Source organism: Rhinatrema bivittatum, chromosome 10 (assembly GCF_901001135.1).
Source record: "Rhinatrema bivittatum chromosome 10, aRhiBiv1.1, whole genome shotgun sequence".
Lineage (NCBI taxonomy): Eukaryota > Metazoa > Chordata > Amphibia > Gymnophiona > Rhinatrematidae > Rhinatrema > Rhinatrema bivittatum.
In genome coordinates this window covers 43271140-43288690 of record NC_042624.1, presented here as the reverse complement: position 1 = coordinate 43288690, position 17551 = coordinate 43271140, and the positions used below count along the sequence as shown (strand labels likewise).

The following is a 17551-nucleotide window of genomic DNA, read 5'->3' as shown; positions in this document are numbered from 1 at the left end:
ATTTTATTGCATTAAGGGGGGGAGGGGAAGATCATTACAGACTGGTGGCTTTGCTGTTCTCTGTATGTATTAGTTCTGCTACATTGTAATGTATCTGTGTAATTCTTGGAGTTGTCCAGCTACTGTTGTCTGATGTTCTCTTGCTTGATGATGATAAAAGGATTTTTCATAAAATACACCTGCATATACACATAAAAGCCACTAAAGCCCGAGCTGAAATATGCATTGGAGGGGTACTTTTAAATGATATGCGCGTATTTGCGAGCACAATATAAAATTGCAGCATCTCTTCGCTCGCATGCTAATGTGCATGTTCATGGGTGCCTGAGTGTTCCTTTTAAAATTACTGTTAATGCTGTGCTACCGTGCGCAGGATTTTGATGACAAACAGCATAGTGGCAGCATCTTAGTACCAGCATAGTAGGAACTTTGAGAATCTTTGAACAAAATTCTCATGCATGAAAAAAATACCTGAAAAGGGGAACTGTAATGATTTTGTTTGTTGGGATGGCCAACTTATTTAACAAAAGCTTTTGACAGTCCTACCTTATAAACAACTAGAACATTAATATTGCTCACTTTGAAAACATGACAGAAAGCATTTGTGGAAAGTTTTGCATCATTGAATAATTATACAGAAAAATAAATAATGTAAAAGGAGGAACACACTTTTAACAGAGCTTAAATGACTTGTAAACCAGCTGCTGCAATGGGGGAGTAAAAGTCCTGCTTTCTGCTGTCTCTAGATTTGTGAACTTCAGGGATAATCCACTGGAGCTGGAGGTGACACTACCTCCCTGTGAGAGCGTAGAAGAGGAGGAGGAACAGGAGCTGTTCGGCATAGAGTTCATGCGGGCTTACATCCAGCAGTCCATGGACCAACGTGAGTACCCAGCAGAGCAGAGCTCTTTCCTGCACACCTTCCCTCTTTAGAAACAAAATGATTCCAGTGTGCAATATTTCAAATGCATAGCCAAAGAGGCTTTTTTTAAATGAAATAATGTCTGTAAGCAAATGTTGCTTACCTGTAACAGGTGTTCTCACAGGACAGCAGGATGTTAGTCCTCACATATGGGTGACATCATCAGGATGGAGCCCAATCACGGAAAACTTCTGTCAAAGTTTCCAGAACTTTGACTGGCCCCTACTGGGCATGCCCAGCATGGCACTAACCCTGCAGCCAGCAGGGGTCCCCCTTCAGTCTTATTTAAAAGCTACAGGCAGTGCCAAAAAATAAAATAATAAAACGTTACGAACCCAACACCGCGGGGAGGAGGGTGGGTTTCATGAGGTAAGCAACATTTGCTTTCTCACAGGACAAGCAGGATGGTAATCCTCACATATGGGCGAGTACCAAGCTGAGGATGTCCGAACATGCACCAAATGTACCCGAAGGCATGCAACAGGCACAACAACTGGGGTGGAATTTGGTAGAGGGCATCCTGAACCTCACCGGGCAGGCGGAAGGGTGTTGGTACGTCACGTTGGAAATAGGTTACGAAGGACAGACTGGCCGAAGATGGAATCTTGTCTTCCAGCTTTGTCCAAGCAATAGTGGGCTGCAAAGGTGTGGAGAGTACTCCAGGTGGCAGCCCTGCAAATGTCAGGAAGCGGCACCAATCTTAGGTGTGCTACTGAAGTCGCCATGGCCCTCACAGAGTGTGCTTTAACACAGTCTTGAAATGGAATGCCCGTTTGCTGATAGCAAAAGGATATGCAGTCCGCCAACCAGGAGGAGAGTCTGCTTACCCACAGAGTTCCCCAATTTGTTAGGGTGGAAAGAGACGAACAATTGAGTGCTTTTCCTGTGGGCAGCTGTACAGTCCAGGTAGAATGCTAGAGCCCGTTTACAGTCAAGGGTATGCAGAGCCTGTTCTGGATTGGCATGGGGCCTGGGAAAAAAGGTAGATAGTATGATGGATTGATTGAGATGAAAATCCGAAACTACCTTAGGTAAGAATTTCGGGTTAGTGCGGAGTACCGCCTGGTCATGCAGAAGTTTAGTGTAAGGCGGATAGGAAACTAGAGCATGCAATTCACTAACTCTGCGAGCTGAAGTGATTGCCAAAAGGAAAATCACTTTCCATGTGAGATATCGCAGTTGTCAAGAGTGAAGAGGCTCGAATGGTGGTTTCATGAACCGACCCAGAACCAGATTAAGGTCCCAAGAAGGGGCCGGAGGACGTAGTGAAGGCTTGATGTGGAGCAAGCCCTTCAAAAAACGTGTTACAAGGGGTTGTACTGATATAGGGACATCCCCGCACCTTTATGGAAGGCGGCTACCGCACTGACATGCATTCTGATGGAAGAAGTCTTAAGATCTGACTCAGATGCCAGAGATAGTCCAGAAACTTCGGGATTGGACAAGAAAAGGGGGTCAAGGGACTGAGAAGAGCACCATGATGAGAACCTTTTCCATTTATAAGAGTAAGAATTTCTCGTGGAAGGCTTCCTTGAAGCAATCAAGACACAGGAAACTGGTTCAGAAAGGTTAAGTGGCTGAAGGATTAACCTTTCAACATCCATGCCGTCAGGGACAAGGCTTGAAGATTGGGATGGCGTAGGCACCTGTCGTTTTGAGTGATCAGAAGAGAGTCCTTTCCCAAGGGAATGTGCCTGTGGATGGGAGAGATCCTGAAGTATTGGAAACCACACTTAGCATGGCCAGTGAGGTGCTATCAGGATCATGGTTCCCTTGTCCTGACGTAACTGCACGAGAGTCTTCAAGAGAAGAGGAAGTGGAGGGAATGCGTAGAGTAGACCGGTTGCCCATGAGAGGGAGAATGCGTCTCTGGGCTGAGAGAGTTTGCTGTGAATGAGAGAGCAGTAGTTCTCCACTTTGCGGTTTTGTGGGGACGCAAAGAGGTCTATCCGATGATATCCCCATTGTTGGAAGATGGCATTCGCCATCGAGGGGTTGAGACACCGCTCGTGCGGTTGAAAGACGTGACTCAGCTTGTCTGCCAGCACATTGTCCACTCCCAGCAACCAAGTGGCAAGGAGGTACATCGAATGGGAGAGAGCTTCCTCCCAAATCTGTGCAGCTTCCTGACAGAAGGAGCCTGTGCCTCCCTGCTTGTTGATGTACTCATGGCCACCTGGTTGTCCGTCTGAATCACGATGACTTGATTTGAGAGGCGATCCTGAAATGCCCTGAAAGCATACCTGATTGCTCGAAGTTCCAGGAAATGTATGTGGTGTTTGACTTCCTCTGGAGACCAAGATCCTTGTGTCTGCAGATCGGCCATGTGGGCTCCCCAACCGAGGTTGGAAGCGTCGGTGGTGAGAGTGATTTGAGGGTCTGGAGCCTGGAAGGGCAAGCCCTGGAGGAGATTGATCTGATTTTTCCACCAGGTGAGAGACAGACGGAGTGAGTCGGTGATGTGGACAACGGTCAATAGGGGCTGAATGGATTGAGTCCATTGAGACCTCAGAGTCCAGTGCATGAGTCTCATTGCCAAACGGGCCATTGGTGTGACATGGACTGAGGACGCCACGTGTCCCAGGAGGACAAGAAATTGGCGTGCAGTCGCAGAGTGCTGAGACTGCAGCTGGTGAGCAAGAGTCAGTCGAGGCAGGAAAGCCTTTGCCTGTAAGGTGTCCAGGTCTGCCCCAATGAAAGACAAGGTTTGAGATGGGACTAAGTAGGATTTGTCGTAGTTGACGAGAAACCCTAATGAAATTAGAGTGTGTAAGGTTAGATTGAGGGACAACAGAGCAACTTGCTGAGTGGGAGCCCTGACTGGTTAATCATCCATGTCGAGGTAGACGTGAACACCTTGGGTTCTGAGGAAGGCTGCAACGACTACGAGGCATTTTGTAAAGACTCGTGGCGCAGATGCTAGGCCGAATGGAAGCACTCACTCGATATTGATAGTGCTTGGGGCCTTCTAGAAACCTCAGGTATTTACAATGAGCTGGAGTTATCGCAATATGAGTGTATACGTCCTGGAGGTCCAGAGAGCAGAGCCAGTCTCCTCTTTGTAGAAGAGGTAGAAGCGAGCCCAAGGTGACCATCTTGAATTTTTCTCGCTGGAGGTACTTGTTGAGGGCACGTAGGTCCAGAATAGGACGGACGCCTCCTGATTTTTTGGGGATTAGAAAGTACCGGGAATAGAACCCTAGGCCTTGCTGAGAGTATGGTACGGGTTCTATTGCTTTGGACTGGAGAAGGAAGGAGACCTCTTGATCCAGAAGAATGGAGTGATCGGATGTTCTCCACATTGGTAGAGGTGGGGAGTCTGGTGGTAAAGAGAGAGGTGGGGAGTCCGGTGGTACGGAGAGAAAGTTCAGATGGTAACCTTGAGCAATTTATTGCCAATACCCATTGGTCGGAGGTGATTGAGTGCCATATGTTGTGGAAGTGGCACAATCGACCTCCCACTGGTATGTGAGATAGTGGAATCTGGCTGCTGCTCTCTAGGTGAAAGTCAAAAACCTGAAGCAGGCCCTGGATGAGGAGCTGCTTGTGGCTTTTGTTTACGTATTTGGCGAGACTGCGGATTTTGATAAGGTCTCGTGGCACGGGATCTGGTTGGTGGCGGGTAAGACTTCTTCGGGCGGAAGAAGGACGTCTTAGAGTCCTTTCTGAAGGGCTGTTTTGAAGAGAAGTCGGAAGGCATCAGAGAGAGCTGTCTTAGGGTCTCATGATGGTCCTTTAGTTCCGCCACCGTCCGTTGAATCTGTTCACCAAACAGATTATCTCCGACACAAGGCAAGTCGGATAACCTGTCTTGTACTTCCGGGCGAAGGTCAGAAGACTTGAGCCAGGCCCATCGTCTCGCCGAAATAGCAGCTGCAGATAACCTAGTAGAAGTATCAAAGATGTCATAAGATATTCTGATCTCATGTTTGCCTGCCTCAAAACCCTTGTTTACTAGGGTTTGTAATTGAAATTGCTGAGGCAGGGAGTCCGAGAAGTCTTGTATCTGCTTAAAAATGACCCTGTTATATTGGGTCATATAAAGCTGGTATGCGGCAATTCGGGAGATGAGCATGGACCTTTGGAAGACTCGGTGACCAATGGTATCTAGGAACTTCTGTTCCTTGCCAGGGGGAACAGAAGAGTGAGGCTTTGACCTCTTCGCTCTCTTCTGTGCAGACTCCACCACTACAGAGTGGTGATCCAGTTGTGATTTCTGAAAACCTGGAGCTGACTGCACCAAGTAGGTAGTGTCAGCTTTCCTGTTAACTGGAGCAATGGAGCCAGGATGTTTCCAGTTCTTCTTAAGGAGATCCAGAAGGACCTGATGGATGGGAATTGAGATGATTACCTTGGGATCATCCAGGAATTGGAGCAACTCCATCATCTGGTGCTTTTCATCCTGTTCAGTCTGTAATTGGAAGGGAACCAATTCAGACATTTCCTTCACAAAGTTTATAAAGGAGAGGTCCTCTGGAGGAGAACGCTTCCTACTTTCAGTGGGTGAACGTGGTGAAGGTAAATCATCAGTGTCTGTCGAGGTATCATCAGCCCAGGTATCGTAAGGATCAGCATGTGTCCCTCTAGGAACTAGAGGGGGACAGGGTGGTGGAATACCTGAAGTTCCCGGTCTAGGTTCCGAAGGAATCTGAGGAATCATCGGAGGCACTGATGACGGCATTGAAGGCACCGGCATAGGCATCGAGGGCATTGATGGATGGCTCGGTGGCGCCGATGGACGTATTGGTACCAATGGTTGGTTGGATCGATGACGAGGGATGTATCGGCATCGATGGCTGAGGCAGAACTCCGATGGAGGGATGCGGAACGGTGTTTCACCTCCCGATGACACTGTAAGTGGGGAGGGCACCGGAGCCATCGGAGACCCGGGATCCATCAGTGGAAAAGCGGCCATAAGCGCTTCCATCTTGGAGAGCAGCGGTGCCAGCGCTGCCGGAATCGGGCCGATGATCGGTTCCGCAATGGTGTCGGTGCGGAAGAACCTGAAGTCGTTGCATCGCCTTGTCGATGGCCTCCTGAATTATCCGGTCCAGTTCTTCTTGGAGACCTGGAGCAAGCAGCCCCGGCTCTGGAACAGAAGAGGGAGGCAGAGGCATAGCCGGAGGGACCACCGTTAAAAGCAGAGTCGCGGCTCCCGATCCCGTTGGGTGACAGTTGCCTCGGTGATCCGGTCGCAGAAACGGTCGGTGCCTTTTCTGGACGGGGTTTCTTCGACAATGGCTCGGATGATGGCGAGGTCGATGATTTTGCTCCCTCGATGGTCTGAGATTTACGGTGTCGATGGCGATGTTTGTCCCTGCAATCCCCTCGGTCCTGAGGGGGAGTAGAGGGTGTCTATGGCCGAGAAGTCGTCGATGCCAGGCGGTTACCGGCCGGTGGTCGATGCTGGCGTGAAGTTGACCGTGCCGGCTCTGACGACGTCGATGCAATGGACGGAGTCGGGGTTTGAGCACGGAAGAGAAGTTCCATCTTCTCCATTCTGGCCATGCGACCCTTTGGTGTCATTAGGGCACATTTGGTGCAGGTCAAGACATCGTGCTCGCGACCTAGACACATTACACAAACTTTATGGGGGTCTGTGATAGACATGGTGCGGGTACAGTCTGGGCACCAACGGAACCCTGACGCATGGCAAAAAATTGAGCTGCGGTACGGTCGACGGCCAGTAGGCCGCAAGGGCCAAACTTGACGGTAATCGACGGAAAATGGGTAAAAACTTACCATAGTACCGTGGTCTGAAAAAAGTTAGAGGAGGACCCCTGTGGGGCAAATTAACTTTTAGTAATTCCGTGAGGAAAATTCCTGTCAGGAATCTCTTCAGAGCTCTATTACTGCGAGGCTACTGCTGAGTGGAAAAAAAGACTGAAGGGGGACCCCTGCTGGCTGCAGGGTTAGTGCCATGCTGGGCATGCCCAGTAGGGGCCAGTCAAAGTTCTGGAAACTTTGACAGAAGTTTTCCGTGATTGGGCTCCATCCTGATGATGTCACTCATATGTGAGGACTACCATCCCTGCTTGTCCTGTGACAACCACTTTCCCAAATAACCACCCTGACAATGTAGGCCATTGAAATTTCTACTTTTAAATGAATTAGTTGAAATAAGTAAATTGTCAAGATCAGGTCCTGTGTTGCCAAGCATGTCCTATCTCTGTCCTTTAGCAGGGGGCATTTGTTGCTGGTTGCTCCCTTGCTTTATTGGCCTTTGTCCTGAAATCTGATGGTCCATGATGAGTATCAGCACTGCCAAGTGATCAAGGAGATTTTAGGCTAGTCGTGGACCTCTGACAGTTCCATCCTGATACATTATGGTACCTGCAGGCACAATTCAAATGGAAAAATAGGGACTAGAAATACCCAAATGCATTGGGATGTAAACTAAACAATAACCGGACTGGCCAAAAGTCTCCTTCCTTGAGCTAGGTCACTTAGCAACCAGGGCCAGGTTTAAGGTGGCATGTGCTCATAGGCAATGGGGGAGGAGGAGGAGCTATCCATAAACTTTTCCATGCTGAGGAGGGGGAGGGAGAGGAGGGGATGATTCTTCTTGCTCAAATCCTTCCCTCAGGATGTCCCCCCTTCCTCACTGTGAAGTTGTGGTGATGGCTCCAGTCACAGCTGCCACAGAAGATGAACAAAAATCAGCATGGGGCCTTCAACAACTCTCATGTGCTGATGGACCCTGTGGTGTCCTTCCCATTACATTTTGGGTTGCTGGTAGGCATGGTAGTGGCGATGATGCTCTGGTGCCCCTGCTGCTCCTGCCTAAATCTGGGCCTGAGCACAAGTAGAACAGAGTCTGCTCCAAACAGTACAGCAAAGACTTCCAGAAGTCCAGGCCAGTTACAATATAGTGTTCATTCTTACAGCCCCTTCTGATTCAGGTGCTCCTTTTTCCTGAAGGTCGCTTTGTTTTTTTGCCTTAGGCTCAGTTTTCTGCATATTCCAGATTTTCAGGCACAGGCACCAATAGGCACTTGATTAGGGTACCAAATTTCAAAGCCACCCAAAAACTGGAACTCCCATTACTGCTCTTCAGTTTCTGGGGTCAAAACCCCTTCCCCCCCAAGTCCTCTGCCCATGGGTGTTATAAATCTGGCCTTGCTCGCACATACAGATCAGAACAAGGTGAAATGAGTGCAGAGACCTCAACAGAGGCAGATAACTATCCTGGTTTAGCACAGCAGCATAAATCTTCAGTTAGAGGCTTTCAGGATAAAATGTCAAGATCCCGGTCAGTGAAAGAATGGGCAGCACATAATTATACACAGGCCGATTCAGTAAAATGCGCGGGAGAGCTGGCACTCCGAAGCGAGCGCCTGCTCTCCCGACGCGTGCCCAGGCCACTCTCCTGGGCGCGCGATTCTCTATGCTATTGAGGGCCCATGGTAAAAAGGAGGCGCTAGGGACACTAGCGCGTCCCTAGCGCCTTCTTATTGGCAGAAGCGGTGGCTGTCAGCTTATTTGACAGCAGACGCTTAATTTTACCGGCGCTGGTTGTCGAACCCGCCGACAGCCATGGGTTCAAAAAACGGACGCCTGCAAAATTGAGCGTCTGTCTTCCAACCCACGGGCAGTTTTTTTTTTTTTAATTTTTGGGGCCTCCGACTTAATATCGCTATGATATTAAGTCGGAGGGTGTACAGAAAAGCAGTTTTTTCTGCTTTTATGTACACTTGCCTGGTGCCAGCCGAAATTAACTCCTGCCTTTGGGCAGGAGTTAATTTCTGAGTAAAATGTGCGGCTTGGCTGCACATTTTACTTTCTGTATCGTGTGGGACTAACTAATAGGCTCATCAACATGCATTTGCATGTTGAGGGTGCTATTAGTTTTGGGGGGGGGGGGGGGGATTTGGACGCGCATTTTCGCCTGACAGTGAGCACCAGCCCAATCATGTTAGCCTGGAGAGATAACGGCCCCTATAAAAATTCTACACAATGGAAACAATTTCATTTTTAAACTTTAATCACTTCCCCCCCCACCGACTACCCTGCTGCTATGCAATTCCGACCTTCCGTATCAGAGGCCTAGAAAGGACATTTTCTCCCAAGTGTAGAACCAGGAAAAAGCTATTACTCAATTAGGTTATATATATCCTAGGCTAAAGGTGACAGCAGCATTGAGACAGGACTCTTCTAGATCTTTAGGTTTCTGTAATCTTAGAAGTACTGAATAATAGCTGTCAGGGTTTACTCCTTCAGATATTACCAAGCAGATTCTGACAGAGGACTCATGATTCATCCCAAACTAAAAGTGCCGAAGAGAGGACGTGACACTAGCTGAAAGCAAATGACAAAAGTCAAAGGGCAGCAGATTGCTTTTCAGAGCTGGACTTGATGGCGTCTTTACACACGCACACCCATTCCAAAACTAAACTTCCTAACAGAACGTTTTCTTAATCCAGATAAAGAGAAATATGGTCCAGCTACGCTGTTTATTTTATCTTAGACCCAGATAGGACCTAGGGTTTCCATTTATTTTTTAAGCACCTAGCAACCTAGGTTCAAAGTATTGCTTGATGTAGCTAAAACACTAAAATATTTAATTTTTAAGACCTAGAGTGCTACAAATTGGTAGTTTTGGCTTAATTTCCTGTTTACCGGTAAGTGTGCCAATAAATACTTATTTGCAAGATATATATTTTATGAACCTTCTTAGCTCATGGCTTTTGCGTAAGTAGTGCAAGATCCAGCTGCTACTTGTTCTCCCACTTCTACTGCTCCTATTTAAGCTTTCAGAACCTATACATTGTTGGCCCAGTAGACTTCATTCTTATTTATTTTTAGATCAATCCCTGTGCCTTAATATTTCTTGCAATTATATACCACAGTCCCCAGTAGTTGGACTGGCAGCATTCATAAGAGTTTCTTTTTGCCAGAAAGTTTGTATATTTTCTATTGGGTTTTTTCTCTGGGTGGTTATGTACAAGATTTATTTTCTTGGTTTTCTATTTAAAATTTACAATAAATGTCAAGTAAAAGAAAAAGGAACATTTCTTAATCCAGATGTAGTTTATGTAAAATTATTTATAAATAAACCTTGCATCTTAAAATGGACAACAAGGACAGAAAAAGAACAAGCTGAGGAAGCATTTACATTGGTGGTTAACGTTTTTAACATGCTGCGCTTTCTTCCAGGCAGTAATGATGCTTGTACGGCTGCTGTGACAGACCTGATCGACACTGAGGAATAAACATCATCTCCTACATTCGGAGGCTGGAGACTTGCATCCTTGCTGATGAAGAGATGCTACAGGAAAAGAAACATTTAGGACCAAAGCAAATCAACTTCCAAAAGCTCCGTATTAAACAATGGACTTTCTTTTAATAGTAGAGACTATAGCATTTAATACTTTTTGTAGTCCAGAAGCAGATCTAAGTTTCAGAAAGGTAACCTTTTTGTACAAATGTTGGGGCTGTAGCTCTGGTTAAGGAATGCAGACAGACTTGGGCCCTAGCCTTTTGTGCATTGCAGGACTCTCATAGTTGAGCTGGCACAGCAGTCAGCAGTATATTCTCCAAGGACACCAGGGCACTGGTGTAATATTGCAATGCAGCATCGTACCCTTTCTGCCTTAAGTACCAAAGCCGCCCGTGATCAATCAGCAGCTTACAGAGCCGGCCTATTGTTTCTCGCTCTTCTACAGGAAGCTTCCTAGTTTAAACAAAACAAATAGCATTCAGCTGTGGTCATGATCTTTCACTTCCTTTGCAAATGCTTTTACTTGATAACACAAGCAGCTGCTAAATCAATACTGGTACATTATACACGGATTTAAAAACATAATTAGGAAACCAGAGCCCTAGTTTTGTCTTATGTTGTGGCAAAAATCTTTGAAAACAGATGACAGTTACTAAAAGTAATACTTAAACAAAAGACAAGAATGCAACAAAAGCTACCTGCTAACATAAGAGACAAAACATTTTTATTCTCCCCTCATCCCTTCATTTTATATCCCCTTCCAATCCAGTTCTAGGCTGGGGGCCATGCAGAAGGGCTCCTTCTGCCACTCAGAAATTATAGACCCTAAATCTAGTCACTAGGGGTCTCCATTGTGCAAGGACTGTGATATCCTCCTCCTCCTCCAAAAAGGGTGATGAAGGGTGGCCTTCCCAGCATCCTGAGGCTCAGCTGACCCAGGGAGCAGAAGGTCTGAACTGGGAATGAGACACCAGGCTGGCACTCTTTCATTCCGAACCTTGCAGATACATTACAGATGCATGTCCTATATACATTGCACCATCATCTTGCCACTATAAATGATATCAGCTTGCTGGCTTAAGTCTTCCAGTAAGAGTAATTAACACCTACCCGTGCAGCTCATCAGACAGACACTCTGTGCTCTCGTAGTTGGTATGATGATCCTCGGCCTTGGAGCTGGACTCTGAGCTCCTGGCACTAGGGGCAGGAGCATCGGTTTCTGTTTGTCGCATTCCACAGGTGGCCCAGCTCGACATCCGCCGATAGAGACTGAAGTCTGTTGCCTGAAGGCCAAGTGTGTGGAAAAATTCCTTCCCTACATAATGTTTCCAGTCACATTTATGGTGGCAACACAGTGCAATTACAATACCAGCAACAGGGAGCCAGCCCTCTGGTGTATTCTTTCCGGTGTTATCAGTTATCTCGGAGTTTTCTGTCTTCAGCCGCTTAGGTGTTGGCTCTTCCTCTTGGGATCCGTAACTTTCAACCAAACACCTGAGTGCAAGATCTGTGCAAAAATGTGGAAGCAAAGTAGCACTAGAACATTACAGCATGATAGGTACACAACTAGGAAAGAAGTGCCTAGAAAGAGTAATAAGTGACTAGCTGGAAACAAACTGGGCAATCACCTATTTTATATTGCTTTCGGTTTCCCATTTTTATATACCACCTCAGGCGCAGAGACTCTTCAAATTTTAGCTCTATGTGCCTTATTTTATTTCTAGTCCATCACTTCGCTTGCAAACTTGTTCACTTATTGCCAAAAGTAGTATTACTCTAGTATGTGCACCTCCTTCACACCCTGGCCTGCACCAGACTTAATGGGGATAAAGAGAGATGCATGTTAATATGCCAAGACTCCTCATCTGCTGTGCCTAGTGATGTGGCCCACATGCAGTGCTCCAGCAGAAACATGGAGCCGTACCAAAGCACCATGGAGTCCTTGGTGACCAAAAGACAAGGCTGAGGGCTTTTGGGTCTGGCACAGCATGTCTGAGGGGAGGAGTCTCCTTGATAGAGAAGGTTAGATTTTAAGTTTTAATAAATAAAAGGCACATGGAAGATAGAAAGCATAAAAGCCTCACAGTACATTGTTGACTACTGGGCTGCATTAGTAGAGACATCTCATGCCTACCTGTTGCAGCACCACATAAATGTTTTCCAGTTCCTACCACCGGCAGCTTTTGTTTCACAAGTATGGGTATCCTATCTGAAAGAGATGGTACCAGAATTACCACCAGAATAACTAAAACAGTGGTGGGAGGAAATACCTTTCTATTTGAATACAATGTCTAACATTTACAAATAAGCTTTATTTTAGAAAAGGAACTAATTCCCATTATCCTCAAGTCAACATGGATTACTATGTTTCATGTCCACGGTTTTAATTCAGCATGCCTAAGAATATCTGGTATATTTTACCCCCACCACTCTGGTAAGGTCTTATACCAAGCAACTGGCACCAGTCTTGCTACCTCTAATTGCAAGTAAAATACAGAGACCATACATAATTCAAGTAGGCCTGGCCAAATCAAGGACACAAGGACACACGTGCTCAAGGAGAACAGAGATCTGCTTTGTGCAGTTTTATCATGCTCTATCACCTTAACACACGCTTAGTGGCTAGCGTTTAAGCACAGCAATGCATGACAAACTGGTGAGGCAACTCACTTAAACATAAGTGCTGGATGTCAATCTGAAGCCTTTCGAACACGGAGTCTCTGTTTGCGTGTTTTCCATCTACCTGCACAAATAAGACCATTATGCAGTCTGTGCATACTCGCTGATTAGCATTCTTTTATACAGATGCATTAACTATAAAGCTGTCTATAGTAAAAATGGCTTTTCTTTTATATGTTTTGGAAAAATGAGGCGTGATATCAAGTCTTTGACATGTCCACAAGATCAACCCGCGACCTCCCAAATATACGATGAATCTGAACCAAGGAAAGTCTTTTAATGGAAACCTCACCTCTTTGCAGGATTATTTAGCTACAGTACAAATCCTAGAAACCTTCAGGGATCCCAAGCTGTTCCTTTGGGCTTTGTAGGTTTGAATTGTATAATGAATTGAAAGTGATTCCAATCTGACAGCTGACAATGGCAAGTGTGTAGCTACCTTTCTCACAGGACAAGCAGGATGTTAGTCCTCACATATGGGTGACATCATCAGGATGGAGCCCAATCACGGAAAACTTCTGTCAAAGTTTCCAGAACTTTGACTGGCCCCTACTGGGCATGCCCAGCATGGCACTAACCCTGAGCCAGCAGGGGTCCCCCTTCAGTCTTCTTTTTTCCGTGCAGCAGGAGCCACGCGGATAAGGAGCTCTGCAGAGATTCCTGACAGGAATTTTCCTCACGGAATTACTAAAAGTTAATTTGCCCCACAGGGGTCCTCCTCTAACTTTTTTCAGACTGCGATACTCCAGTAAGTTTTTACCCGTTTTCAGTTGATTACCGTCGAGTTTGGCAGAAGACGTACCGCGGCTCGATTTTTGCCATGGCATCGGGGTTCTGTCTGTGCCCGGACTATACCCGCACCATGTCTATCACAGACCCCCATAAAGTCTGTGTAATGTGTCTAGGATGCAAGCACAATGTCTTGACCTGCACCAAATGTGCCCTAATGACATCAAAAGGTCGCAAGGCCAGAATGGAGAAGATGGAACTTCTCTTCCTTGCTCAAACCCCGACTCCGTCCATTGCATCAACATCGTCAGAGCCAGCACCGTCAATTTCACGCCAGCATCGACCACTGGCTGGTGACCGCCCGGCGTCGACGACTTCTCTGCCATCGATACCCTCTACTCCCCCCCCCCCCCCCTCAGGATCGAGGGGATCGCAGGGACAAACATCACCATGGACACCGTAAGTTTCGGACCATCGAGGGAGCGAAATCATTGACCTCTCCATCATCCGAGCCGTTGTCGAAGAAACCCAGTCCAGAAAATGAACAGACCGTTTCTGCGACCGGGTCACCGAGGCAACCCTCACTCGACAGAGGATAGGGAGCCGCGACTCCGCCTTTAATGGTGGTCCCTCCAGCTATGCCTCTACCTCCCTCTTCTGTTCCGGAACCGGGCCTGCTTGCTCCAGGTCTCCGAGAAGAACTGGAACAGATGGTTCAGGAGGCCATCGACAAGGCGATGCAACGACTTCAGGTTCCTCCGGCAACAACACCAGTACCGATTGCGGAACTGATCATCGACCCCATTCCGGCAGCGCTGGCACCACTGCTCTCCAGGATGGAAGCGCTCATGGCCGTTTTTCCACCGATGGAACCCGGGTCTCCGATGGCTCCAATGCCCTCCCCACTTACAGTGTCATCGGGAGGAGAAACACCGTTCCGCATCCCTCCATCAGGAGTTCTGCCTCAGCCACCGAGCCATCCATCGATGCCCTCGATACCTTCATTGGTGCCTCTGATAATTCCTTCGATTCCTTCGGAGCCTAGACCAGGACCTTCAGGTATCCCACCTTCCCGTCCCCCTCTAGTTCCTAGACGTACAGGTGCTGATCCTTATGATATCTGGACTGATGATTCCTCTCCAGACACTGATGGCTTACCTTCACCCACTGAAAGTAGGAAGCGTTCTCCTCCAGAGGACCTCTCCTTTTATAAATTTTGTGAAGGAAATGTCTGAATTGGTTCCCTTCCAATTACAGACTGAACATGATGATAGGCACCAGATGATGGAGTTGCTCCAATTCCTGGATGCCTCTAAAGTAATCACCTCTATCCCTATCCACCAGGTTCTTCTGGATCTCCTGAAGAAGAACTGGGAACATCCTGGCTCCATTCCTCCAGTCCACAGGAAAGCTGACACAACCTATTTGGTGCAGAGTCAGCTCCAGGTTTTCAGAAATCACAGTTAGATCACCACTCTGTAGTGGTGGAGTCTGCACAGAGGAGAGCAAAAAGGCCAAAGCCTCACTCTTCTGTTCCACCTGGCAAGGAACAGAAGTTCCTAGATGCCATTGGTCGCTGAGTCTTCCAAGGGTCCATGCTCATCTCCTGGATTATCGCCTATCAGCTTTATATGACCCAATATAATAGGGTCATTTTTAAGCAGATACAGGACTTCTCGGACTCCCTGCCTCAGCAATTTCAAGAACAATTACAAACCCTAGTAAATAAGGGTTTTGAGGCAGGCAAACATGAGATCAGAATATCTTATGACATCTTTGATACTTCTACTAGAGTATCTACAGCTGCTATTTCAGCGAGACGGTGGGCCTGGCTCAAGTCTTCCGACCTTCGCCCGGAAGTACAAGACAGGTTATCCGACTTGCCTTGTGTTGGAGATAATCTGTTTGGTGAACAGATTCAATGGACGGTGGCGGAACTAAAACACCATCATAAGACCCTAAAACAGCTCTCTCTTATGCCTTCCGACTTCTCTTCAAAACAGCCCTTCAGAAAGGACTCTAAGACGTCCTTCTTCCGCCACCAACCAGATCCCGTGCCACGAGACCTTATTAAAAACCGCAGTCTCGTCAAACACATAAACAAAAGCCACAAGCAGCTCCTGAACCAGGGCCTGCTTCAGGTTTTTGAATTCCACCTAGAGAGCAGCAGCCAGATTCCACTGCCTCACATATCAGTGGGAGGTCGATTGTGCCACTTCCCCAACATATGGCACTCAATCACCTCAGACCAATGGGTATCGGCAATAATTGCTCAGGGTTACCATTTGAACTTTCTCTCTGTGCCTCCGGACTCCCCACCTCTACCGATGTGGAGAACATCCGATCACTCCATTCTTCTGGATCAAGAGGTCTCCCTCCTTCTCCAGTCCAAAGCAATAGAACCCGTACCATACTCTCAGCACGGCCTAGGGTTCTATTCCCAGTACTTTCTAATCCCCAAAAAATCAGGAGGCGTTCATTCTATTCTGGACCTACGGGCCCTCAACAAGTACCTCCAGCGAGAAAAGTTCAAGATGGTCACCTTGGGCTCGCTTCTACCTCTTCTACAAAGAGGAGACTGGCTCTGCTCTCTGGACCTCCAGGACGCATACACCCACATTGCGATAACTCCAGCTCATCGCAAATACCTGAGGTTTCTAGTAGGCCCCAAGCACTATCAATATCGAGTGCTTCCATTCAGCCTAGCATCTGCACCACGAGTCTTTACAAAATGCCTCGTAGTTGTCGCAGCCTTCCTCAGAACCCAAGGTGTTCATGTCTACCCCTACCTGGACGATTGGTTAATCAGGGCTCCCACACAGCAAGCTGCTCTGTCGTCCCTCAATCTAACCTTACACACTCTAATTTCATTAGGATTTCTAGTCAACTACGATAAATCCTACTTAGTCCCATCTCAAACCTTGTCGTTCATTGGGGCAGACTTGGACATCTTGCAGGCAAAGGCTTTCCTGCCTCGACAACGAGCACTAACTCTCGTGTCTCTTGCTCACCAGCTGCAGTCTCAGCACTCCGCGACTGCACGCCAATTTCTCGTCCTCCTGGGACACATGGCGTCCTCAGTCCATGTCACACCAATGGCCCGCTTGGCCATGAGACTCATGCACTGGACACGATGTTTCAATGGACTCAATCCATTCAGCCCCTGTCGACCGTTGTCCACGTCACCGACTCACTCCGTCTGTCTCTCGCCTGGTGGGAAAATCAGATGAATCTCCTCCAGGGCTTGCCCTTCCAAGCTCCAGACCCTCTAATCACTCTCACCACCGGTGCTTCCAACTCGGATGGGGAGCCCACATGGCCGATCTGCAGACACAAGGATCTTGGTCTCCAGAGGAAGCCAAACACCAAATAAATTTCCTAGAGCTTCGAACAATCAGATATGCTCTCAGGGCTTTTCAGGATCGCCTCTCCAATCAAGTCATCCTGATTCAGACGGACAACCAGGTGGCACGGGTTCCTTCCTTCTGTGTTAGGAAGCTGCGCAGATTTGGGCGGAAGCTCTCTCCCATTCGATGTACTTCAGGGCCACCTACTTGCCGGGAGTGGACAATGTGTTGGCAGACAAGCTGAGTCGCATCTTTCAACCGCACGAGTGGTCTCTCAACCCCTCGGTAGCGAAATCCATCTTCCAACAATGGGGATATCCTCGGATAGACCTCTTTGCGTCCCCACAAAACCGCAAAGTGGAGTGCTTTCTCATTCGCAGCAAACACTCTAAACCCAGAGACGCATTCTCCCTCTCATGGTCAACCGGTCTGCTCTATGCATTCCCTCCACTTCCTCTTCTCTCGAAGACTCTCATGAAGTTACATCAGGACAAGGGACCGATGATCCTAATAGCACCTCACTGGCCATGCCAAGTGTGGTTTCCAATACTTCAGGATCTCTCCATCCGCAGGCACATTCCCTTGGGAAAGGACCCGCTTCTGATCACTCAAAACGACGGGTGCCTACGCTATCCCAATCTTTAAGCCTTGTCC

The 17551-nt window shown here is 47.6% G+C and overlaps 2 protein-coding genes across 5 annotated transcripts in view; one reads left to right on the top strand and one right to left on the bottom strand.

The window, feature by feature from the left end:
* Positions 1-10215, top strand: part of LRRC39 (leucine rich repeat containing 39) — a 40639-nt gene extending 30424 nt beyond the window's left edge. Inside the window, exons 8-9 of one of the 2 annotated variants that reach the window (XM_029617437.1) lie at positions 747-883; positions 10079-10215. In XM_029617437.1, coding sequence (XP_029473297.1) covers positions 747-883; positions 10079-10134 — 193 coding nt within the window. In that variant the 3' untranslated portion in view covers positions 10135-10215. The remainder of the gene's footprint in view (positions 1-746; positions 884-10078) is intronic. The other variant, XM_029617438.1, reaches the window with a different exon arrangement.
* The window catches only part of TRMT13 (tRNA methyltransferase 13 homolog), a 36311-nt gene continuing 28707 nt past the window's right edge, over positions 9948-17551 (bottom strand). For all 3 annotated transcript variants that reach the window (XM_029617435.1, XM_029617434.1, XM_029617436.1), the window contains exons 8-11: positions 12813-12885; positions 12277-12351; positions 11253-11649; positions 9948-10595 (exon numbers count right to left, since the gene is read on the bottom strand). In XM_029617435.1, coding sequence (XP_029473295.1) covers positions 10421-10595; positions 11253-11649; positions 12277-12351; positions 12813-12885 — 720 coding nt within the window. In that variant the 3' untranslated portion in view covers positions 9948-10420. The remainder of the gene's footprint in view (positions 10596-11252; positions 11650-12276; positions 12352-12812; positions 12886-17551) is intronic.